Source organism: Mycteria americana, chromosome 8, assembly GCF_035582795.1.
Source record: "Mycteria americana isolate JAX WOST 10 ecotype Jacksonville Zoo and Gardens chromosome 8, USCA_MyAme_1.0, whole genome shotgun sequence".
Taxonomy (NCBI): domain Eukaryota; kingdom Metazoa; phylum Chordata; class Aves; order Ciconiiformes; family Ciconiidae; genus Mycteria; species Mycteria americana.
This window is the reverse complement of record NC_134372.1, coordinates 34,985,623-35,012,039: the sequence shown is the minus strand read 5'-3', so window position 1 is coordinate 35,012,039 and position 26,417 is coordinate 34,985,623. Positions and strand designations below refer to the sequence as shown.

Below are 26,417 nucleotides of genomic sequence, written 5' to 3'. Positions count from 1 at the left end.
AATAAAGATGATTTTAGTTGAAATGCTTCTCTGATAAAAGTTGATTTAAAAATCAAATTTTATATATAATCTTTCAGGTAGCATTCGTACCTAAAACTGAAAATCATGTTCTTGTTTCTCAAATTTACTACTGCGTCTTCATAAGTATGTTGAAATTTGTATAACTTCTGAGCTCTTATGCTTCCTTTCTGGCACTGTCAGAAAGAGATGTGGTTGGTATAGTCATAGAAAGTGGCTGAAACTCCCCCATACTGTTCTGAATTGGCTGAGGTCTATGCTCGAGAGTCCCAGTTTACAAACAGTACTGCTTGGTTTGAGGGTTGTTTTTTTTTTTTAGTATTATGCTTGGAGTAAGATATAGTAAACATGCAGTATAGACACATGTGCATGAAATGCATGAGTGATTCATGTTTTATAGCTGACAGCAAAGTACTGTTTCAGACCCTACCCTGTAGGAGGTAATCCATATCTTCATGTTTAAGTATATTAAATTATGAATTACATTTTTGCCAGTAAAAATAAATTTTATTGAGAATTTTTTCTTTCCCTTCCTTGAGCAATAAAATACTGTTTCATTTATTGCTACTGTGATAATTAACAGTTAGGAGCAGATTATAAAGATATTCAGTAGTTGGCCAGTCTGCAACCCCTGAAATTTTGGTTACTTTAAAAAACATAAACTTCTTTAAAGATTTGGAAAAACTTGTCGTCATAGTTACAAACAGTATTTCCTTATTTTACATTCCAAACTGGAAGATGTTCTACTTCAAATAACTGAGATATTCAGTACCGTAAGCAATATATATGACAGCAAGAAACATCCTGGTGTAAATTCCACATGGGATAAAAGCAGCCCTATGCATAAGCAGAATTTTAGCTCCTCATGCTTACTGTGACTTAACACCTTTATATGCACTAGTTAAATCAGCATTTTTATTTAATCCTTGATATAATTGAAATATATCAAATAGATTTTATTCGGCACCTTTTGACATTAGTAGCAAATTTCCTATTGAATAACAAAGCTACTGTCTAATGTCCAGAAGATCGACTTTGTGTAGACTGTGTCATTTTACTCAGTTAAGCCTTATGGAAGTAAAAGCAAAATAAAACCAATTTTTAGAGTAGAAAAGGGAAACATAAAATGTAATGAAACTTTACTACCCTTTGTGCTGTGCACTCTGTCATGTTAATAACTAGACTAACATTGCTTTCACTTAATTTAATGCTGGTTGCCTTTAACATTTACTAAACACTTTTGAAAATTGCTGTAGCTTAGCCTGAGACGTTTGTGATTAGCTGCACCAATTTGAAATGGCCAATTTGGACGATGACAGAACCTCCTCTGCGCATGATTTTTTAAAATTTGGTAAGTGTGCAGTTCTGTGTTTTGTTTTTATTTGTGGCTATTTAACTGAACAAAAAATATATAACTGTGTGTTTTGTGTTTTATGCAGTGTTTTGTGCTAGCAATTTTTTAGCACTGTACAGAAGAATTTAAAAATTGGAGCTCTTTCAGTGAAAATTTCTGAAAATTGAAAGCTACTTAGATTGAAATCTACTGTTCAGATCTTCCTATTTGATTTGTGTTTTGTGTTCTTGTAAGTATCTCTCAGTGTAACAATCTCTGAACTGCAGTTTCTCTTTTAAGATGATGGTCATATGAAAGGTGCATTAATGGTGTTTAGATTTAACTCCTAAAAAACCCACGTGACCAGTTTAGAGAAAAGAAGTAAAATTTCGAATAAGTCAGTCATTGTTTCAAAGCTTGACTTTTGGAAATAAAGTTGAAGCAAAATAAAGCCCCCTGGCACAGCTTCTCTTTAGAAGCTAGAATATATGAAGTTGTCAAGACCACTACTGTTTTAGCCTAATATATTTTGAAAAGAGTTTGACTGGAACAAACGTGTCCATATGTGAAGCTAGCTGATATGGGGCAGACTGTATAGGACTCTTGTTTTGTCTGTGTTGAAACACAGAAGCAGCACAAGTGCTAGTGAGAGTAACCAGGTAACGGGATTTCAGCTGGCTCTTGCCACAGCTGAGTCACTTGAACTACCCTGCCCTGCCTGTGGTATTTCTGTTGTGCCTCTCTGAATGTCAACAGACATGTGAAGTGTTGACATTGTAATAAAAGCATTACTCTTTCCTAATTACTATGTTGATACTTGATGTTTCTGTTGTTATGATGCAAAATAAACATTTTTAGTAGTTTTAAGAGCTTTTGTTTTGAGTTCTCGGAAGTGGCAATGATGGCCTTGAATATCCTGAATGGTTTCCTTCCTTGCTTGTAGCATCTACAATGCTTGTGTGGTAGACTTTGGCATTTTGGTGTATTTATGTTATGTGAAGCTCCTGTGTACTGGCATGATGGTCAATGTTTTATTCCTGGTGTTTAGTTGCTTCTGTGTGTTGTTAGTTACTGTAAATCCTGAAATCCTTAATGGAAGTCCTGCAGAGAGAAATCACTTCAGATGATTAGGAAATAGAGAAAGGACAAAATAAATTGGTACATTTTTTGTCTTTCTCCATGAAATTCTAATTGAATTATATGCACAGTCTAACACATGATTTTTCTTGATAAATGATAGTTGAAAAGTTTTGTCACTTTAAAACTGTTTAAATGAAACTATTACAAGATTTTACTCATTTTTACCTGTGTTGTTATCATCACTCAAACTAGGTAATGCTTTGTACCTTGTGTTTACTCCTAATGTTTATTCAGATAGAGGAATACCTTAATACCTTTTTCTTCTTCCTCCCCCAGCCCTTCTCCTGGGGTTTCCTTACCGTGTTTTTATTGAATTGTAGAACAGATCAGTTTGGAAGGGATGTTAGGAGGTCATCTACTCCAGCCTCTTGCTCAAAGCAGGGTCAGCTATGAGCTCATAGTTTCCTCCTGTATGTAGTGATTAAAAATCCCCACCAGCAACAGCACAGTTGGTACATGTTAAGTTCATGGAATCAGAGTTCAGATATTTACATATGTGAGAAGTGAATTTTCCTTCTAGTGGAAGTGCTTCTGAAAATTATTTTCTGATATCACCTTGCTCAGCTACATGGGTTTGGACTTAAAAGCAGATGTATTTTATGGCAGACAACTATTAGAATAAACTGTATTGTATCCAACAGTGTTTCTCTCCAGTACTGTATTTAAAGTCTGAGCTCAGGAGAGATTGCAGGAGAAGTCTCGAGGGAAAGGAAATGTGATGTTGGGAGGATATGAATTGTTTGTATGATATCCTTTCTTAAACCTTGCTGTGTGAAGAAATAAAATCCTCTTTGGTCCCAATGACTTCTGTAATGTGAAGATGTTATTGCCCATGCTAATATTGGGTAATGAAAGTTACTGTGATCTGAGATCCAGAACTTGTTCATGTCTCCAGTGTTGGATTACATCCAGAACTAGTGTCGCATTAAAGGGCTGTGGTTGGTTTTTATTCTCATCAAATCTAGAAAGAAATCTGGTGTTCTCTGCTTTTTTTTTTTGTTTGTTCTGTGCTGATTTAATTATGCAAGCAAACATTTTCTTTTGTTTCCAACATTTCACATGTCTTTCTGGCATGTGAAATGTTGGAAATAAAATTCTTGCCATGTTGCTTCCATTTGTTTGTGATTAAACTTTGGAGAGGGGTGAGGGTGTTTGGTTGTTTGGTTTTTAAAAATTCTGTACTTTTAAAAATTTGAATAATCAATCCTTGTTGAAATATGCAGATCTTTATCCATAGACTAGGTCCGGAATTCCATATTTTTCTTTAATATCGGCAATTGCTGCCATCTTCAAGGATGTGTGGGTGTTCAAAGTTCTGTATGTACAAATTCGGGTGCAGGGTTTCAAAATGTTGGCCATAACTTTTAAATCTAAACATCTAAGCAGTTTATAGCTCTTCCCTGAAGAGCGATTAATGCTAATCTCAAGTATAACTGGAATAAAAATGAAGTGGATGGGAAAGTACTTTAACATCAGGATGACATAATAGTCTCAGCCTCCAGAGGTTGTATATACATAAGTATTTACACTGCTAATAGCTTACCTCAGAGAACTTCCCTTAATTTCCTTCAGTTTTGTATTCTGCTTAGAAGAGATAATTAAATTGTAAATTTTTCCTGGAACTGTTGTACATTTGAGTTTCATCTGCTGAATAATGTTTTCTTATGGTTTCCATGTCTTAGCCAAGTCAGAAATATCTTGTCTGTTTATTAGTTTAGTTCTACACTAGTAAGTGATGTCTCTGTTATCAGTTATTGGGCTGTTTCAGATTTCTTCCTGTTCTCTAATACTTTGAAAGGAAATGACTATCCTTTTTAGTAATTCTTCACCTTGAAGAGTGGTGAAATCATATTACTTAGGAACCTGTAAGTGGTAGGAAATGAAAGGGGATTAATTTTTGATCCAAAATATGGATATAGTGTATTTAGTCAGTGCCATATCTGAAGACAAACAGGGATTTAATTGGACTTGGGATAAGGATTTTGAGTGTTCTCTTATCAGACATTAAATATATTAATGCAGGAAGCAACACTTTGATTTCCTATCTATTTGGTTTTTTAGTGATTTTGAAGTAGCTACTGACTTGCAGCAATCCACTTCTGACGTAAGGAAATAATGGGCATACTTCAGTCTTTGTGGAAGAAAAGCTGAACTATCATGTACCCTATTTAAATTTTGTATAGGTTTGTTACACCGGTACACAGCTGAAGAAATACTAAATAAAAAAAAATATTTTTTTTATATTCCTTCCTAGCATATCTACTTATTTACCTAAAATAAAACTCACACTGTATAGTTACAATGGAATGAGATATTTATGAAAAATATTATTTGAAATTAATGTCCTCGTTCTGTTTCTTCTGAATGTACAAACTGAGAACTCAAGGGTACTATTTGCGTATATCATTCTTCTATGTTCAAGTGTTGCAGAGTCTTGCTGCTGTCATTTTTTTCAGTTTGAAAACCTATTTTAAATATGTGATTGAAAATAGGTTTCTATGGCAGTTTTTTGTCTTGCTGAAATGAACTAATAAGTAGCTTTTGGAAATGAGTATAGATGGGCTTTTTTTAGCTATCCTAAAAATAGCTTCCACTGGGTTATGGTCTTGCTACAAAACCACATGGAAGGAGCAGCGAGCTTCGTGTTTATCCTATCTGTTTCTTGCTTTTGATTAGATTGTGATACTAATGAAACATAACTTACCACAGGATTTGTCCAGCAGAATACTGTAGACACCCAAGCAAAACATCAACTATATAGATGCTAATGAGGAATTAATGAAGAGTATGTGGAAAACTTTGATTTTAAGTGTTCCTTTAAACAACTTATCTTACTTGTAGTAGGAGTACGTTTAAGGAATACTTTCAAGGCATAAAACTTTTTGTCAATTTTCTTAAATCTTGAATTCATTTCACCTTTTTGTTTCATCAACAGTCTACTCTGGCTGTTCTAATTTGTTTCTGCCAGTAAAGTTTTAAACATCTAAAAGACTAATTTGTAGATGGTGGTGCTTTGGCATTTTCATGCTCTTTATTCTGTTCAATCTCCTTTCTGTACAAAGTTGAAATCTTTGAATGCTCTGAAATAGAAGAATATGCTTTTTGTTCATGATAACTTTATTTTGTTTCTCTGTTGGCCACAGAGGGTCACAGATTGTCTGGTAAGTATGTAAATTAGAACAATTTTAGTTTAGAAACTTTTGACTTGTGTGTATAAGTGTGTGTGCTTGTGAATATTCAACTGTTTTTCATGGTGCAGTACTAGGGTTAACAGTCTGCAAGAAATAGACATTCTGAACCTTTTTCACACACAAAGGACAGTGTACTATGTATCTCTTATACGGTTAACAAATCTAAGAGTAAGAATCTTTATTTTGCATTTGAAAATCTAGTAAGTAAATATTTCTTACAAATTTGCTACGTTTTATGCAATAAGTGACTTACTGAAGATTTTTTCCTATGCATAATCTGTCCTGCTTTCACTGAAACACCTTATAAAATTAGAATTACTGCAGGTCACTGTATTGTGTGCTTTTGCAAGATAACTAAATTAATAGTATAACAATATAAATTGCAAATCTTCTAGTGGACAGGGATTGCTAGGCAAAAATAAGTAGAAAAATAAAATTGCTTTGAAAAATTGGTTTAAATTGGGTTCAGAATGTTGATTTTTAAACAGAAGATAGAAAAGGTGTGATATATTACAAGTTTTTCTTTTCCATTACAGAACAACTTCATTTCTTGCAGCTTTGTTTTTTTTTAGGCAGCTGAAGTAAATTGGGCTCTCTGTGCCTCCGTGTCAGACCCTTTCCCCACATGCACGTGTTGTTTGTAACTTAACCTCTCCCAGTGAGGAAAGGCAAGGCTGTAGGGGAAGCTCAGATGTGGTGTTAAACATCACCAGAGAATCCATGCACAGCAGACCCACAGGAGTCTGCTCAAAGAGGGGTGGATTTTTTTAACTACTACAATTGCAAAACAAAAGTAATGCTAATTTGGGGGGTGGGGTTTGAGTTTCTGAGGGGCAAGAAACATTTTCCAACCTCCCCACCACAGGACTTGGTTAATAAAGCCTCTGTCACCACTCCACACACATTCATTTCATTTGGATGAGAGTCCTGTATATGGACAATCTCCTGTCTAACGCTTGGATATGTGCTGGGAGTGCGAAAGAGGCAACTTGAATAGGAGCACGCTGCTGCATCCTGCCAGAACTGCTTGGCTGACTGGACTTCCCTGGCAATTCATTTCTCTGAGCTTTTCAGAAGGACAGCATGCAGTCCGGAAAGGGGAAATTCTTATTCTTCCCATTATCAAATGGCTCTGTGGGAGATCTTGCCATCCAGAACACTGAATAAAGCCAAAGTGATTTATGGAAGGAGAGCAGTATGTTACTGCTAAATCAGAAGTTGGAAATGGCTTACCCCAGTAATTTTTAAGAAATCATGTCTTTCTGATAGGTAGCTCATTTCAGCTATCAGGAAAATGGACTTTTCAGGTGCAAATAGGGAAGCAGTCACTGTGTGGGACACTGAGAAGGAAAGATGTGGCTTTGATAGCATTGTGTTTCTCTGGAATATAGGTAACATGGGGTTTTATCTGCTGGATAGGTTGTTTAAGTTTTGTACGTGAGAACAAGCTAACCCTTTTTTTGATTCAAGACATGAATTATTGTGGTGGTGAGTGAAAACAAGGTTAGGATAGGTAAAACATTAATAGTGTTGTACATGTTCACCACTTCAGAAGGCAGGTAGGGAAGTAATAGTTAAATTTGGGCTACTTTTGTCCCTCTTCCTTCTGTTTTTCTACATATCTTTAGGAATTCTGTCTGTAGCATACTTAACTTCTAAGAAACTGTTCCTAGGAAATTCTTTATATTTAATAGGCTGTCTTCAATAATTAAACTATACATTTATGTAGCATTAGCTGTAGCTGAATATCTATAAGGCATTGGAGATCCAGATGAAGGTCTTGTCTGTGTGGACAGGTACTGTAGAAAAAGTGTGTATAATAGAAAAAATATGAAAAATCTATTCTCTGAGGTTATAGAAATTACAACTTTTCTTGTTCAAATTGAAATTTGATAAATTGTGCTTTTGTATAACAAACATGAAAAAATCGTATTGCAGTAATTTTTAGCAATAGTAGAATTATGAAACTAACTCTGATCTTGATTTTATTTTTTCTCTTCTTTTTTTAGGTTCAATTTATGAGCCACTTAAAAGCATTAACCTTCCCAAACCAGAGGGGGGAAGTCTGTGGGACAAATTAGATCATTATTACAGAATTGGTAAGTTAATAATTGTTCCTACCATGAAAGATTTCCAGTGTAACTTACTAAAATATTTATAGTTATGGTTATGACAGTAATTAGCTTTGTCTTAAAATAATATCTTCAGTCTTTAATAAGGATTTTTATTTTCTGAGAGGTAAAGGGTTCTGTCATTACAATTACTCATAAGATTTCTGTGATAATATAATGCATGTATTTGGATATTTCATACGTTGCTTGAAATATAATGACCTGTAAATAGTGTTCAAAATTATCATCTGCATTTGTCAAATGGTAGAAGAGATTCTGAGTAGCACCTGATGGATGGGGAGGGGTAAAGGTAAAATTGTCTGCTGACAATTTTTGATGCTTGAACTAACGCAGATATGAATTGGAATTGGTATTTAAATGTTAAATATCATTGCTACATTATTCTTACTTGAGGATAGTTTCCTAAATTTCTGCTGGGAGTTTGAAAGGTGCAAAAATTAGAGGGCTGAATTACACTTCTTGCTGAAAATGAAAATGTATATTGGAAATCCAGTCTACCTGTAAGACTGAATTTAGAATTATTTTGGATAAAGCAGTAGCCTAGTATTGTGGCATTAGCCAGACACAGCTGAGGAAACATTTAAATGGAAAGAAGCTTTTTTGTAGTACTTATAACAGTTTGACAGGTGAGCAGTGAGAAGTTAATTTTTGTTACTAATGGTGCCGCAATGTATTTTTGTGCTGAAATTTTATCTGTTAGCTAACTTATTTTAAGCCAACTTTAGTGTTTTTCTTTTCATCATGAGATCATTTTAAGCCAAAAGCATAGATGTTAAAGAAGCAATGGTTTCTTTGAATAATTTTGGGTGTTGGGGGGGTTGTGTTAAAATTAATTCTTGCCTGTATTCTAAAATCAGTTTTTTTAATGGCTGTGCAATTGACTGTTTAAAATTTAAGTTTTAGTCAGGCAAAGGTATAGAATAGCGAACAATTTTCCCATCATTCTAAAAATGTGGGATGAGACTCCCTTCATTCAAATTGCTTTTTGAAGTGAAATCTGTGAGTTGTGCCTGGTCTATCCATAGATGCGTTACTTTTTGTAGATGCATTGCTTTTATCTTTCTTACAGAGGAGATGACTGTTCAATTTACTTTTAATGCTTGGCAGCAGCAAATCTGTGGTGGTGCTTGCTATTTATCTGTCGGGCAGTTATGTTGCAAGCAGTCTGCTGCCTCAGTAAAAATTTACTATTGGATTTATACTTCATTTTAGAATAATCTATATTGACTTTTTCAAGTAACATTTTATCAAAGTTCTTGCTATAACGTATTAAGTCACTGAAGAATATAATGCAAAAAGCCATAAACCCCTGTAATTTTCATTTAAAATACTTAATTTCTAATACATAGACAATAAAGAGGCTTTTTTGAATTGATGCTTGATAACATTCTGGAAAAAATTGCTTTCTTGTCTTATAATGGACAGGTTATTGTTAGAAGGGTCATGTTCAAGGACATTAAGCCCAGTTTCAATCTTGTAGCATGCTGGTTATTACACAATTTTAGGAAAACAATTCACAGAATGCGAAATATTAAAGTACAAAAAGAAATAAAGTAATATTTAGTATTTTTTCTAATTCAGTTTTGACAACTTGAAAATTCCTGTCTTGTTCTGTTTTCATGTCAAGGTAATGATTTAAATAACTGTAGTCATCCTTCCTCCTTACTTACTCATTCCTTTCCTTTTTTAAAAATATTGATACAATCATCTGGCCTAAGTTAAAAATGTAATTTTTATGAATGTAGAGTTCTGCAGAGTTTAATTATTTAAATTGGGGGGGAGGGGCAATTGACATACTCTAGCCCCCCTAGCTCCCCCCCCCCCCCCCTTTTTTTTCATGAAAGGGAAGTTACTAGGTTGCATTGTAGAGATTCTGAATGGAATGGGTTGTACTAGAACAGAGACACATAAATAATTTTGAATACCGATTTTTTGTAAAAAGGTTTAATTTGAGTGAAAAAACATGACAAAATTTTGTGTGTGTCTTTCTCCTTGCCTTTCTTTCTCTTCTGTTTTATGTTGTGTATGCTCTAACAGGTTTTCCACATCTTGATTTATTCCTGAAAATCTATGTAGAAGCTGGAAGAAATATAAGTGCTGCTAATACCATTTTTTCTTTTTTCCTTTTTCCAGTTAAGTCAACATTGCTACTTCATCAAAGCCCAACCACAGGTCTGTTTCCTACAAAGACATACGGGGATAACCAAAAGGCAAAAGTACACGACAGTCTTTACTGTGCTGCGTGTGCCTGGGCATTAGCCCTTGCTTACAGGTGAATAACTTCTAAACTCACATCTCTGCCATGTTACATTCTTTCTGTGGTGTAGTTCCCCGGGAATGTTTTAAAAGATGAAGCTTTATCAAAAACAGTTTTGTAAACCCATAGAGATGGTACATGTTTCCAAATCTCAATAAAAATATTTATGTAGCTACTAGGTTAAAAAATGTCACTCTACTTTTGGTAAGTAAGCATGTTTTCATATAATTTAGTTGGTACCAATATTGTGAAACAGAGGAATTAATGAATACTATTAAAAATAAAGGTTATTGTGGCAAACTGTACTCAATGAATACTGCTGATCTTAAATGTAGTAGTAGAGTTCAGAGCAGAAGCAGGCTTGTTGCAGGTAGTAACAATCTGGGTACTCACAGGAAGCTGAATCCTTGAATGCTGAGAAATGTATATTTGAAAAATAATAGTGACTGTCATCCTCGCTAGGTACAAAGGCTGGGCAGTCTCAGTTGTTAGTTCTTCTTATTTTCTGTTTCTTCCATTTCCACTGTTGACTCATTAGAGAAGTAGGTTAGGAATTTTTGTGGTGTAGTATGACCTTAAGAACTATGGGAGAGTGACCTCCCATAATAATTTATTCATAATTCCCTCTCCTTTAGGTCAAATAACTATGGAAATTGCTTTCTGAGATTTAGTATTCCCTGTTTCCAACCTTGCTACCCCAGCCACCCAGGAAAACACAGCCAGAGGTGATGATAACTCAAATGCAGTGTGTTTAAGAAAGAAGATGATGTGCAGATACTGAATAATTTAGTCCTTTTAGTAATCAACTTCTGTTGAGGTAGTGATCACATTCATGGGCAAAATTCTAGTACATTTTACAGAAGAAGGGCCAGAAATAATACGAGGAGCAACTGTTGAAGTAAAGATGATCTACTTAGCAGATAAAAAAGTTTGAGTTTGTTTTTTGTCTCAATTTATTGCATTAGGTTCCATACCTCTGACACCAATCTGAAAAAAAGGTTATTAAATTTGTCTTCTAGGAAATGTTACAAAATGATGCATTTTGAAAGAGAAGATGCACAGAGATCTGTGTTTATGTCTGGAGATGCTGTGCCTGAGATCTAATGGGTCTCAAAATTTTGAGAAACTAGCAAAAATTATAAGGAAATTAACATTCAGAATGTGTAATTATTAGTTTCATTTCTTATATTGAAATCTTTTCATCCTTCTTTTAATGCCTCTTTCTGTTGGTGAAATAAAAGCATTTGAAAACAAAAAAATAGAAAAAATTTAGAAGGAAGAATGAAAGGGGCAGGGGTGATTGTTTTGAATTTTCAGCAACTCATAGAAGAGAGCATGGCATAATGAGTTATTCAGTCTTTAATTTCCGATATGTAGAATCATAGAAGATGATATATGAAATTTGTTGCAGGTTGAAGGAAGGGCAAAGTGGCAAGATAAATAGTTTGTGTTACTTCCAGTTATGCTCAGAACAGGGCCCTGAACTTCAGGTGCTGTGCAACAAATTTTCTTTGATGGGCAAAGGTTGATGACTGAAATTAAGTGAATGGCTAAAATCTGAAATGAGCCAAGATACAAGACTCATGTGGAAGGCTGTGTTATCTGCCACATGCAGATTACTGTGCTTGACTCATGCTGGTGCTACTGTTCACTTTCATAAAAGCTAAATTTCTTGAGAGCATGTTAAGAAAACAAACATTGCTGTTGTGAATAGAGGAAAAATGTTGTAACATGAAAACTTCAGAACTTTTACATGTGCTTCTTATTTCTCTTTGGATTTATGATAAAATTGAGAGTAAATCCTACTGCTTAAAAAATTCTTAATGTATTAATTTTGCATTATCTGGTCATTATCTGGTTTTATTCCTTGTGGGGTTGCTTCCCCCCCCCGCCTTGTTTCAACTTTGTAATTGAAAACAAGTGCATTTCTTGTATCTAAGATTATTATTTAAATAGCATGATTTCTGGATGTGTATGATTTTTGAAGTTATCACTACCATCCTAATTTTCAGTGTAGGTACCAGAACCTCAGCACAAACTACTAACATGTTAAGTATGGTGGAAAAGGATATGCTTCGTTTGCAGTGTAGTTATCATCCACTGAGCTGTAATCAAATTAGGAACAGCTATAAAGTGGACTGAGAAATAGCAGTGAGCATATTATGCTGTTTTGCATATTTGTATCAGAGACATGTTGTTGTAAGTTACAAATACGTAAGAAAACGTTATTTTCACTCTGGAAGGCTCAGTCAAAAATTGAGAACTGGAAAAGACAGAACACATGAATGCAATGATCAAGGTTGTTTACACACAATACATTTCTTATAGTTAAAATAACTTGGGATTTGGCATTGTTTTTAATATACATTTAGTGATAAAGTAATTGTGAGTGTTGTTTGATTTCACAGTACAAAAATACTAAGGTATCTTGAAACACATTTCTGGACATTCAGAGTATGTCCCAGACTTTCAGACTCTTGTGTGCACAGCTGTAGTTTATCAACATCATCAGGAAAGTGACTGATTATGAATGGCAGATATTTTGTAGAGTTGAAGAGAAATTGCCGTTGTGTTGTGGATCTCTCACGGAACACAGAACAGTGGCTTGCAATATTATAATATCAGCAAGGATTTTTTTTTTCTTCTTAAATTTTGAAATGGGAATGTTTATGTAAGTTGTAACATAAACTAAAAAACTTTTTTTTTTTTTTTTTTAAATTAAGGAAGGATGGATAGGGCTATAAATACATTGATATGAGTATGGGCACCACTATACAACAGTGTTAGTTAAATACTTAATATTCCAAAGCACTAATGTGTCCTTTTCTTCTTTTTTCCACCCTAATGCATTTCCAATTTGTTTTATGAGTTATCTCTCTTACCCAGGCGTATTGATGATGACAAGGGAAGGACTCATGAACTGGAGCATTCTGCTATAAAGTGTATGAGAGGAATTCTGTACTGCTACATGCGTCAGGCCGATAAGGTAAAACACTGTAGTGTGGACACAAGCACTCACTTAATTCTAAGGGATTAATTAAACTGTGAAAACTAACTTCTAAATATAGATAAAATTCAAAAGGGGAATGCAGTATTACTGTGTCCCAGCTAAGAACAGCTGCTTCACTATTGTCAGGTTGCAGCATTGTTTTGAGGTATAAAAGACACCAGCATTTTGCAAAGTAAACTGCAGGGCATACTTGAAACTTCTTTGGGTTCCTTTTGCCGTTATTTATCCCATTTAAACATTAGACCATTAGTAATTGGGGTTTTTTGATGTCTTTTTAATGTTTAAATGGAAAGATGTAGAATTTCTTTTAGCTAAGGCTGGAGAATTTTCTTTGCACTGTTAATGTGGTTATTGAATTTGCAGTTGTTCTTACCTAGGTGATCGTTTTGAGTATTTTGCTTGGTTTCTTTAGTAGCCACTTTCCAGTATTCTTTGACTTAATGATGTAAATTCAGAAGGGCAGTAATCCAAAATGAACAAGGAAACAGGGTAATCTTCTTATGTTATAATACAGTTGATATATTCACCCTGTAATCCTCTTGTGAGTATGACCTGAATATTCTTGAATATTCAGGGCTTTTCCTTATCAAAATTTAGTTGTGATGGATTAATTTTGCACAGTGGTTAGCAGTAATTCTACAAGTAGTTAAATATCTATATTCCATGTGATTATTTTAAGTTTCATGTCACTGCCTTTTAACTGTATTACTAAAAATAATTCTCATGTTACCACATAGCTTCCATCACTTCTAAGCATGCAAACTGAAATGTAAAGTCCGTAGGCATCTGATATCAGTAATAATAATAATAATAAGCAAATCAGGTGTATTGCCAGTTGTATTTATGCTGACATGGTGGTTTTTTTCTCAGTTTTCTTAGCCTGTTTCTTTGCAGTCTTACATCTTTAAATGATCTTGACCTAAATTGATCTTGTTACAGTTGAGCTGTTGTTTTTCTCTTTGACATGCAGTGGTTTGTTTTGAGGATGATAACTGCAGATATGAATAATCAGCATTAAATTAACACAGGTGTCACACTGCTGACATGCTGGTTTTCTGTTTCTGCCTTGATTACTATAAATGCTTCTCTCTTCCTACAAAGTAGTAGTAAGCAGTCTGAGGTACCTAACAGACATAAGTCAAATTGGACTTTATTCTGAGAGACTCTATGTGCTGGCCTCATGTAGAATGAGGGTATTTTTTAATAATATGAATTATATCTGCCCAAATGCTCAGGCATGACTTGAATAGATGATGCTGCTTGTGACAAAAATTGCAGATGTTATATTCTATTGCTAATGAACATATGAGTTATGACCTAAAATGTATTGAATGTGTTCATGGACTAGACATGATAACTCCAGAAAATAGTATTCACTTTCTTGCTTCTGAGGCACATGCGATGTGCTATGTATGATTTGTTGGTGGAGAAGAATATCACATGAAGATAAGATCAGTGTTGAAAATGTTGTGAAACATGGACCAGGTCCTGGCAATGATGGTTAGAAAATTCAAAAACTGTTGGAGAGCATAGCATGACTTGAGGAATTATGGAGAAGAATCTTCTTTTGTTACTTTCATTCTTTTCTTTGTGAATTTGATTTCCTTTCTCTGCCCTGTTGGCAGCACTCTGACAGTCCAGATTGTTTTCTCAAATGGTTTTGTAAGGTAGCAGACATTGTATTTCATGACGGAAAAGGAATCAAAGCTACTTTAAAACCACCGTAGTTCTTATTTCACTCCTTTGTTTTAACCTCTTGTATTAGTAATTCATCTCATTGCATTCCATCTCCATCATAAGACATTCTGTGTCATAGAGGCTCATTCTGAGGTCCAATGATAGTGTCCATGAATAAAAAGTCATTTTAATCTGGGGTACTATTCTTCCTATCTATAATCTTTGTTTTCTTTTTAAGCTATCAGCTTTGTCTTCCAGTATTTGTAAACATTTCACTGTACATCTGAATGTCACAAGCTGTGTTCACCAAAAGAAATCTTTGTTTTCCCATGTACTCTTTTATACTAGATATTCTGAGCTCTTGCAGCTTTTCATTTGTTACATGATCTACGTGTGGCAATTTCTGAATACTTTTGTAGGTCTATAACCCAGAAGGCTTAAAAACTATTATTTATTATTAATGACAATAAACGTTTCTTTTTTGTTTTAAAACCTTTGTCACATTGTCCAATGGTACAACAATAATTATTAAATTTTATGGATCATTATTCATAAAAATTATTAAAACTGTTGTTCCCAACATAAGTTTTGGGCTCTTGCACTCCAGTAAGAGCTTTAAACTAGGAATGGTGAGGGAGAGAGAGAGTGCTCAACGATCAAGTGAGGAAGTGGTGGATGGGGTAAGCAAGCAAAGGGCCTGGGGTGATGTGAACAGAAGGCACATAGCATTAACTGAAGTGGAATTGTCCCAAGCATACATGTGGAAATAAGGAGGTACTATGGGACAGCATTATGGAGAAGAAAGCTCTCATACCCTTTCTGGGAAATCAGCATGCTTGGGTGCCCCTCAGAAATGCTTGTACACTAATGCATGCAGCATGCGGAACAAAAAGGAGGAAATAGAAGTATGTGTGCAGCTCCAGGGCTATGATCTCATGGGATCACAGAGGCGTGGTAGGATAGCTCAAGTGACTGGAACACTGTGGAGGATGGATACGGGCTCTTTAGGACAGGCCAGGAAGGTGGGGAGGGGAGTTGCCCCATATGTGAGAGAGTAGCTGGAATTCATGGTACTCTGCTAGGGAAAGGTGGTGAGCCAGCTGAGAGCTTATAGGTCAGGATTCTATATGTACATTTCAGATCTGTGAATTCAGGGTGGGCGTGATATGCTTTGACACGCTTTCTGCTAAGATTTCAGCTCCAGTAAAATGAGGTGGTGTTTGTCCAGAAGATGAAAGTGACTAAGCATCTGTAGCTACAGATAGCTATTACAGATTTTTTTTTTCTACCAGACCCAAAGAGGTTAGACAGATGTGTTGAATATTTGTATTCTTTAAGTATATGTATACTTAAGTATATATGAAATAGTTTCTGATAAGTTTCTAAGTTTTACATAGTGGTCATGTCAAGAAATTTTGAACTACCTGATTTAGATAGTGAATTTGTGGTTGCCAAACACACTGAAATTATTGACTTTGATTTTATGTTTTGCCTTTAATTCACCTTTAGGTTCAGCAATTTAAGCAAGATCCCAAACCATCTGAATGTCTTCATTCTGTTTTCAGTGCACATACTGGAGATGAGGTCTTCTCCCATAAGGAATATGGTCACCTTCAGGTAAAATATGCATGTGCATGTAAATGAAAGTTTGGATTATTTTAAATAATGTTATTGTTGTATTGATTCTTTCATGATGCAGCTGTCTGTTTAGGTTTGTGTTAGATGTGTTGTACTTGATAAAATTGAGATTCCTTCTGCATCTTTTGGTGAAGAAGATGGACTGTTTTGAATTATAACTCAGTGGTATGTTTTGGTCAGAAGGTACTGAAATAACTGTGGGATTTGTGGAGGTAGATGGGTGTTTGTTTATAAAGTTCCTTCTTTTTGAGACCAACAGATGGCTGTCAATAAATAATCCTGGCAAAATATGTTGAAGTAGTCAGTGAAGTGAAAGATTTAGCAATCTTACATTGAATATTTTAATTTTTATTAACATTCCCAGCTTAATTTTCCATAAGTCTGAGCATTTTCATTCATAGTAAAGATTTAATGTACACTGTCAACAGCTTTGTCTAGTCACAAATTTGTTGTTTGCTATTTTGTGTAGTGGTTTCTAGTCAGAGTAATTACATAATTGATTGTTTTGTTGTCTTTCCTTTTCCAAAGTGTTGATATATTCTTTCTTTTTTTTTTTTCCTTTCTCTTTACCTTCAGGCCATTTTTTTGCAGTCATGACCTTGTTCTTTTGCATTCCATGACTCCGTGTACTCTTTTTAGTTCAGAAATTGCTAGTGAAATTATTCAGAAGTGACAGCAGGTTGATAATTATTTAATTTCATGGTGACAACATCACTTAAATAGTTTGTACAGTAAATGTGTTGGATTCAGGAAATGTATGAGAAAAGGAATTTCTGGAGTTATCCTAAGTTAGCATTTTGGACTCTATGTGAAGCTTCCTGAACATGTACATCTTTTATCTGCAGGAGGAGACAATAATTTTGGGACCTAGGGAGTACTGTATGATAGTTCAAAGTCTCTGTTTTTTGTGGTGACTCAACCCTTCCCATAAACATGAATGCACATTCCCTCTGTCATCAGCAAATCTCAAAGAATAGAGGGTTTTCAGCTCTGTGTAGACAACAGAAAACAGAGTGACTGAGGTGGTTCTGTTGGGAAGAATGGAATATATTACGTAGCTGGTCTGCCATTATTGCTGTACTTGGTGCTTTTCAGATTGTATTAAGAAACTGGAGTCAGTGGTCTCTAAATCTTTTGGAATTTTTAGAATTTGTACCTTATTCTTAATCTGCTGTGTTTCAGATAAGGATCCAATTTTTTGTTCTAGATGGTTTCTCTAGATGTCACTGAGATTGTGGTTTTATAGCTCATTGAAGCAAGTTATTGTGATAAACTTATTTTCTCTATTGAAGTTGTACACATTCTCAATTATACTAGAATTCTGTGTAACAAAAGCGGTTTTGTTTGATTCATTAATAAATTGACATTATGATGCTCATCCGTACAGCTGCTGAAGGTAATTACTGTTAATAATAAATGCTATGTACAGCTACAAAAGAAAACAGTTTTTCACAAATATAATCATATCTGAATGTTGTAATTATACTTCTGTCAGATGATAATGCTAAAATTCCAGTTAGGAATAAAGTGATTTGCTTTTTAGATGTGCTGTGTGCTATTCAGTATGCTACTTGCCTTCTTGGTGCTCTGCTTACTAATAAATTGTCATATATGTAAGCGTGAAACAGCTTGTGACTAAGGTGATTGCCTATGGGTCAAAGCAGTATGCCTAAGCAAAGTATTTTAATATCATAGTTTCAAATAATTTAAAAAATGATACTGCAGCAGAAGTTGTAGAGGACAATGCTTGTTTGTGGCATTTCTTCCTATTGATTGTTTCCACATCATTACGTCTAGGATATTGGTATATTAGGATAATATTTTTGAAGAACCAAAACTGTCTTATAGTGGGACCGTCTTTGTTAGTGAGTAATATCACATTTCGCTTGTTTATGTTTATTGGAGTCAAATAAACATAAAGTTAATTATAGTTTCTTTTCTGTCTTTAATTACTTCAGATAAACGCTGTGTCATTATTTCTCCTCTATTTGGTTGAGATGATCTCTTCGGGGCTGCAGATTATCTACAACACAGATGAGGTACAAACCAATTTCTGATGTTAAAACACATGCTGTATTAATTTTTTTTTCTTTTTTTTCCCTTAGTTTTATTTAATGACCAACTGTAAAATAATTGTTCTGGAAATACACTGCAGATACTCTCCACTTTTAATGGAAGTCAGAAAAGATAAATGGAATGAATGGATAGTGAAATAAATTAATACCTAATAAAGTGTTAGATATGCAAAGAGTGAATGTAACATGACATTGAAAACTTTTCTAGTTCCCTGCTATTTCTGAAAGGTACAAGGTCAAGAATTAGATGGTCTGTTAGGACAGTTAGCTTCTAGTTATGTTGTTCTCACTTTTCACCTTATTTCAAACTGTCAGTCAGTGCATGCTGTCCACTGGAATTTCAATATAATAAATAATACGGTTAATTTTCTGCAAAGCTGAAGGACTTTCTTCAAATACATATGAACCTATGGGTGTTAAGTTTTGCTGTATATTTAATTGAAAATAAAATGATTTTATATTGTGGTAAGAGAAGTTTGTAAGATTGTTAACTGTTCTGTAAATAAGATAATAATAGCCACCATGGCCTTGACTTGAGGACGAGTCATGTCAGGACAACCTGCTGTCCTGCTCTGAAATGAGGTTATGTTTTGAGACAGGAATGGAAAGCACAGATTTTTTTTTTTTTTTTCCAATTTTCTTAATCTGGATTTGTTTAAATTTACTCTGGTCTGTTTAATAGTCACTGCTGTATTGCCTTAAAAAGCTTAAATGCATTTATAGTACTACCATTTTTAAAAAGGGACATTTTTCCAGTAATAGTGTATTTGCATTGTATTTCTAAAATGTACATCTTCATTAATGCTTTTTCTTTAGATAATGAGAAAACTAAGTGATGCAACTTGTTTCCTTTCTCGCTTAGTTAGATCATATGATAGGTCTATATTATTTTCTCTGAATTGCCTTTATATCTGTGAGGAGGCAAATGTATATAATTATGTATTTACTTAGCTTGACTTACAATTTATATTATACTCCAGATGTTTGCATTTAATTACAGAATCTGCAGAAAAAGTGCATGTGTATAGACTCTCCAGTCAGTGGATATTCTCCACTTCAATGTCAGGATGTAGTTTTCACTGCAACTGTACCCTAGAAATCTGTGGACAATGGAGACTTATACTAAGATTATCTTACCGCAGACCTGTACATTCTGTTAGTCTCTGTATAGCTTCAACAATTGAATATATTCTCAGGTCTTATTAATGCCACATAATTATGTTATTTCCAAGTTTTACTGTGTGTCTAGATAATATTCAGCATAGTGGCATTGGCAGCACTGTGGTTGTGGCAATTTGCTACCCAAACATCAAGCTGGGTATTTCTTTCCAATGATATCATTGCACAATGTATTTAGTCTCTTTCCTTTCATAGACAGAGGGTTTTAAACCAGTGCTAGCACAGTGGAAGGTGCTGGCAGATGGTTGATATTTGGCAAGCTGTCTGCATGAATATGTTTGTACACAGAACTCTTGGCTTAGGAGGCAGTCATTGTATACTAGGCTGCTTGATGTCAGGCATGGCAGCTGTCAATGAGTTACCCTCTAGTTGCATCTGTTTGCAGTTGAAAAATTAATTTAATCGCATCTTTGCATCCCTAACAAAGAGAACAGTATACGATTGTGCAAGTGAATGAATTTGACAGCAGTTATCTACACATAAAACAGAGTAACACAAGTATTTGCAGTCATCCATGCTGTATGTGTATTCTTTACTACACCTTGCTCTCCACATGCTTGACTTCTGGATAAATAAGCTTAACACACTATACCACACACTATAGTGTGTATAGTATAACACTATAGTATTATACTATAACACACTATAAGTGCTTTAGCATTGACTTGGTTAGAACATTTACATGCCCATGATATGAATGATTGTTCTCTGAAGATTTTGGTTTGCAACCAGTTATCTACTGCCTTTTTTCTGTAAATCTGCTATTTGGAAACCCTTAGTTTCATAGAATATCTGTAATTGACCTTTTTTCTCATGTTCTGAACATCATCACGGGTAGAAAGTCATCGGTAAGGTTATATGTTTCTATGTGGTGCTCTTTGCTCCTTCATTTAGCTAATGCATCTAAATTTCAGTTAACAATTGAAATAGGAGAAGCCACACTCTTAATCACTGGGTGTTCTAGCTTCGTTCAGAGAAAGTTCATTTTAATACAACCAAATGCTAAATTACAGGGATGAATAACACCGGGCATATCTAAAGAATGGGACAGTCTGTTTCCTTGGAAGTACTAGCTATGAAAAGATTTAGCGTACAGATCGTTCTACATGAGCACCCCATAGCAAAATTTTAGCAGAGACATAGCTAGAGAGACAAGTAAGTATAGAATTATATATATCCCTGGTGGACTGGTATTAGCATAAAGGCTGTATCTGACAGTAACTTTTTTTTAAGATTGAAAGAAAAATGAACAGAAAAAGACAAAACAGAGATATGCAGGTAAATTAAAATGGAAGCAAATACCTTTCAGTAAGAGGTTTGGTTTTTATCTCATAGCTTATTAAAAAAAAAAAATCACTCGACTGTAGTAAAGTGGATCCCCCTCTGTAGTTCCCCAATATGGTTGCGTTTATAGCCATTGCAATATTCTCTTTTCCCACAGAATCCCCTAGAATAATTTGGATGGGAGGGGATGAAATCCTTGCTTTGGTGAATGAACCAGTGTAAAACTTGTGTTTGTGGTTAAATTTCCTGTAAGTTCTAATCTGTGGACTCTTTGAGGTGAACTGTAAAATTTATTATCAGTTTAACTTTTCTACAATCAAGCAACTCCAAATGTCTCTTTCAACAGTGTAAATGAGGAAAAAGTAAGTCCCCAGCTATAGTTAAATACCCTTAAAATACCTTTAAATACCTTAGTATCCAGTTGAAACATGTTGATCCAAGAGGAGATTTTACTTATAATAAATTGGTTCAGAGTTTTATTTGTGTTTATAAAGGAGTGTGTTTGAATCTGCTTAAGTATGTATTATTTGGAGCTAATATAATAAAACTTTGGCATGTCAATTCTCTTAAAATGAATTAAGAAACAGCACCCAGATTTCTGTGTCCTAATCTTGTTGGATTTAATTTCTTTTGCTCTCTGATTTTGTTTTTAGGATAAATCTTTTTTAAAAGATACAAATACCACCTTTTTGGAGCTCTTCAAATATGTGTCTTGAATATGAAATCATTTTTATCCCTGGCTTTGTAGGAACTTTTGCATAAATCGCATCATCACCTAATTTGGGACAGATTAAAATCTCGTTTTAAAGAGAATATCTGAATTTGGGAACATCATTCTCTGGTAAAAAAAAAAAAGTGGAAGGCACAATTATGATGGCTGAGGAAAACCAACTTTGTCTTTTTGAAAAAATGAACAAAAGAAAATATGCTTTCATTTTCCTCAGTCACTTTTCTTTCTTTCTTTCTTTCTTTCCTGTAGGTGTCCTTCATTCAAAATCTTGTGTTTTGCGTGGAGAGAGCCTATCGTGTACCAGATTTTGGTGTCTGGGAAAGAGGAAGTAAATACAACAATGGCAGTACAGAGCTGCATTCAAGGTAGGTGAGCAAATGTAGGCTCTTCCAGTCAAAGCAAGTAAATGTGATATGAATAAAAAGAATTCATGGGGTGAGTTAAAAATAATAATGCATTAAAATACTGGTTGAGCTAAATTAAGGTTCTCTAAAGACTAAGAGATGTATTTTGGGAAAGTGTGAAGCATAATTTTGTCATCATATGCATGCTGAAATAACCACATAGATGCTTAGCTATTTGAGTATTCAAATTCTAATAATTATGTGCAGCTGCATGCATATAATTCTGAAAATTGTGTTCAGAACGGTTCAGACTCTTGAGGCACATGCATTAGATTGGATTCACAAAATGTTTAGGAGCATCCTGATTTAAGAAGGTGTTGAATCATGAGTCTAGATTTTCTCATCTTCACCATGCTGGGAGGAAGATGCTGGGCACTGTGGAGGATAGCCTAGTGCACAAGTTCTTTTCCAGGTTCTTCAGATGCTACAAGTAACTGGGCGTTCTGACCCCTGTCCTGTGAGACAGTTAGGAACGTTCTTAACATTTTAGTATTAGAGTGGTTCAGTTCACTTCAGTGGAATTGCTAACATGCTGTCTATCTCAAAGGATCAAATATGTAATCTGACAACTTGCTTTTTCTAGCGTTACTATTGTTTTATTCCCTTTTTGACTTCCGAGGTCTTTTATTAATAATAAGATTGGCTATAGCTTGGATATATTAGTATTTTTAAAATATCATTGATCATCATAATTATCATGGGCTTGCAAATAATACACGTGTTTCTTCCAGTCTTCGATGTTGCCAAATGAATCTGTGTTCACATTTCAGAATGAAATAATTTTTCTTAGTTCACATACAGGCATGTATTTTAAGCTATAGATATAACTACATGTCATTGCAGCAAAACAATTAATTTAGGTATGTTTTTTTCAGGGCTTTTGTAGAGCTTTAGTACCAGTATGAGAACTGAAAACTCCAAGTTGTTATTATATAATCTGCTTTATTAGTTTGGGTTTATTTTTTCCTCCTATGTCTGTAAAATTGTCCAGTGCCAGATTACATGAGTGTTCACTTAGAGAATCATATACTTCCTTCTGCATCTCACCTTGTGCAAATTTGCAAAAGGAACACTGAAACTTGTGTGTCTCCTGTTTGCAGCATTCTGGTTATTCAGTATGTGAACTTCCTCCAGGGAAAACTGAACATCTTTTAACCAGATGGAAATGGGCATGTTGTCTCATCTTAATCTAGACTGACATTTACAGGTTGGTTTTTCTAAGGGTGAAGTTTTATGAGATGGACTGAGCCAATCTAACAGATCATTGAGCTGGCACAAAAGGAAGTACAGAGCTTGGTCCTAATTTAAGAAGTAGGCTTTGGTCATCAGAAACAGATATTGCCCCTATTTATCTTTCCTTGTGTGCATGTTGATACTCTGCTTCACTGTAGGAAGCCAGTAGACAATTTCCCTTGTTCTCATAAATCAGAAATAATGGAAGAGGAGCATGCATCAAAACACGTATTTAGATATTATTGAGGAAAGCCCTGGGTACACTAAAAGATTCTCTAGACTTTGTTATGCTCTATTGTACTGTATCTACCTAAGAGAGCTCTAAAAAAAAAAAAGAAAAAAAAATTCAAGAAGTGATTATAAATAATCAGGGCTAGTCACAAATGATGTATGTCTTTCTTTAGTGATTACGGACTCCAAACCAGTCACTTAAGTTTCAGTATTAAGTATGCTGTACTCCTGGCACTTAAAACTCACACTGTAAGTCCACATACAGTGTGTGTTTGCTTTCAGAATTAGAAATTAATTCTTGTATTTTATTGAAAGAGGCTTTCTTTTTAAAGAAGATATATACTATGAAGTCCATGAATAATAACTGCAAATTATGGCCTGTGTTACAAGATGCAGATATTTTAAGTCTTTACACAGTCGTCGTATTCTATCTTAGTACAGTTCAAAACACTTCTAATAAATGATAAATCATGAAACACTCTGTGGACCAGGTCTTCATTGATGTATGCAAATTGATGTCTTTTACTGGTTCAAAGGCAAGATTTGTAACAGCTTTTGTTATAGCGTGAACCCCTTCCCATACGGCTGAACTTCTGAAAAATTAATTTGTCCTGTAACCATTAGATCAAGCTGTTCTCCAGGCATCTGCTGAGTACCTCTGCAAAATGTCTTTGACATTTCCCATATGTACTGTGAGAATAATGAAGTTGCCAAAGTGCAGTGTCTTCGTATTCCAAATCTAAGACTGTAGAGCCTCGATCTTGCTTTTCTCTGTAGCGTAGGTATTATATTGCTATAGTGCTTTCCTTCCTTGTTCTATTTTGTTTTGTCTCGTTACAAAATTACCGTTATTGTTGTGGGATTGTTTTTTGTTCTGTTGTGTGGGATTTTTTTAACATCCCTTGTGGTGTTTGATGTTCCAGTTGAACTGCACAGTTCTTGGATGGAGGCAAGAAACTGTGAATGCAGGAGGATTAAGGATATATACGCTTTAAGGTGTGTTTTGATCAGCAGTTGCTAAGAATATGCAAATTTTAGTGTTTGCCCTCAGGTATTTTACTGAGAGGGTAAATCTAACAATTCAAAGTTACTGGGAATTAGGAATAATGTTTAAGTGAATTTACTAATGCTTTTTTAGCAACCTGGAAGTATAGTTTCTCTAGGTTAGTCTCAGCTTCCCTTGCCCCAAATGTGAATTGAGGTCAAATGTTGCCCGTAGTGTTTGCAAGACTGTTCTTGATAATCCGTGGCAAATCACAATAATCAGTGGCTGCAGTAAGGTCTACAAATTGCACCTGGGGAGGTTCAGTATAGACATTAAGAAGAGATCTTTTCACTTGAAGTGCAGTGAAACACCAGAGCAGGATACTGAAAAGAAGTTATGGAATCTCCATCGTTGGAGGTTTTTGAGACTTGTCTAGGTGAGGTTGTGGTTTACTTGAATTGGTCTTGGTTATTATATCTGGCTCCAAGTGAGATTTCACATTGGACTAGTTGAGTTCTATGTGTCCCTCCCAACCAATGACTTCATGATCCTGTATAATTTTCAGAGGAATATTTGAAGAGGGTTTGGGTTAGGCTTTGTTTTGGAGCCATCTCCAAGTAAGTGTCTTTTTCTCTGGGAATAGAGTCCATCAGGTTAACACAGCATGTTCATAGTGGGTTGCTGAGTGGAGGAAGGAACATATTTATTATAATATGTTTTTTATATTGGTCCTAATTTAAGAAGTAGGCTTTGGTCATCAGAAACAGATATTGCCCCTATTTATCTTTCCTTGTGTGCATGTTGATACTCTGCTTCACTGTAGGAAGCCAGTAGACAATTTATTAAAATATGTTTTGCCTTTAATTCATACTGTTAAAACAGTCCATTTTTTTCCATTATCAAATTGTAGAGTATGAAGAATGTATTTTCTGTAGAAAGATATGAGCATAATGTTTATTATAAAACCTCTTTTCTAATTTGTCCAACAGGCAAATTAGGCATTAAGAACAGGAAGGAATGAAACAAGTGTCTGAGGTGTGATCATAGTTCTGAAGTGGGTTATGTTGTGTGATTGTTCAGTCTTTGAAGGCATCCTTGATACTACAGCTTTTCTCAGACCTTTTTTTTTTTTAAGGAACTTCCTCCTGTCAGTTACCCGTGAAACTTCTAGTAATCTAAGTAGTACTTGTGTGTACTTGCACTTGACAGAGCAGAACTTAGTTAACCTAATCAGCTTTCTCTTGTTGAACCAATTAGAATTAAATCCCATGAGTACTATTTCTTGCAATGTTTCAGAAAGAAAGGTGGAGGTTTATAAACCTGTTGGTAAAAGTTAAAAAGAATGATAGAGTCTGAAATCAGTGTCTAAAGTACTTCTAATATTAGAGCCAACACAGATAAAACAGTACTTAAAGTAAACACATTCTGCACTGAATTTTTAAAATTTTTTTCAATATTTTCTGTGTAATCATAATCGGCTCCCATCTTTAAAATATGGATTAGTTAGTAAACATTTGAAATTTGATATTTTACATTAATAAATCAGTTTATTTACAGTAAGGTAAAAAGTTTGCTCTTATCCTAAAATGCTGCATGGAGTATAGAAGAATTAACATTAAAGCACAGTCCCTGTTTGCAGTTCTCTGACAATTGGGTTGCTGTAAGTAGTTTGGGCCGGATAGCGCAGTTGTTTGTCAGTACTATCACAGCTCCTCTTACGCAGAAGTTGGGGATTACTAGTGACTATTGTGCTGGTTTTGGCTGGGGTAGAGGTAATTTTCTTCATAGTAGCTAGTATGGGGCTATGTTTTGGAGTTGTGCTGAAAACAGTGTTGATAACACAGGGATGTTTTAGTTATTCCTGGGCAGTGCTTGCACACAGTCAAGGCCTCTTCTGCTC

General features: G+C 34.8%; 1 protein-coding gene across 3 annotated transcripts in view; it reads left to right on the top strand.

Moving 5' to 3' along the window:
- The window catches only part of PHKB (phosphorylase kinase regulatory subunit beta), an 88,037-nt gene that overhangs the window by 1,621 nt on the left and 59,999 nt on the right, over positions 1-26,417 (top strand). For 2 of the 3 annotated variants that reach the window (XM_075510674.1, XM_075510675.1), the window contains exons 2-7: positions 7,692-7,781; positions 9,948-10,086; positions 12,958-13,057; positions 16,268-16,375; positions 18,355-18,435; positions 21,914-22,029. In XM_075510674.1, the coding sequence (XP_075366789.1) occupies positions 7,692-7,781; positions 9,948-10,086; positions 12,958-13,057; positions 16,268-16,375; positions 18,355-18,435; positions 21,914-22,029 (634 nt within the window). Of the gene's footprint in view, positions 1-1,274; positions 1,370-7,691; positions 7,782-9,947; positions 10,087-12,957; positions 13,058-16,267; positions 16,376-18,354; positions 18,436-21,913; positions 22,030-26,417 lie in introns of all 3 variants that reach the window. The other variant, XM_075510676.1, reaches the window with a different exon arrangement.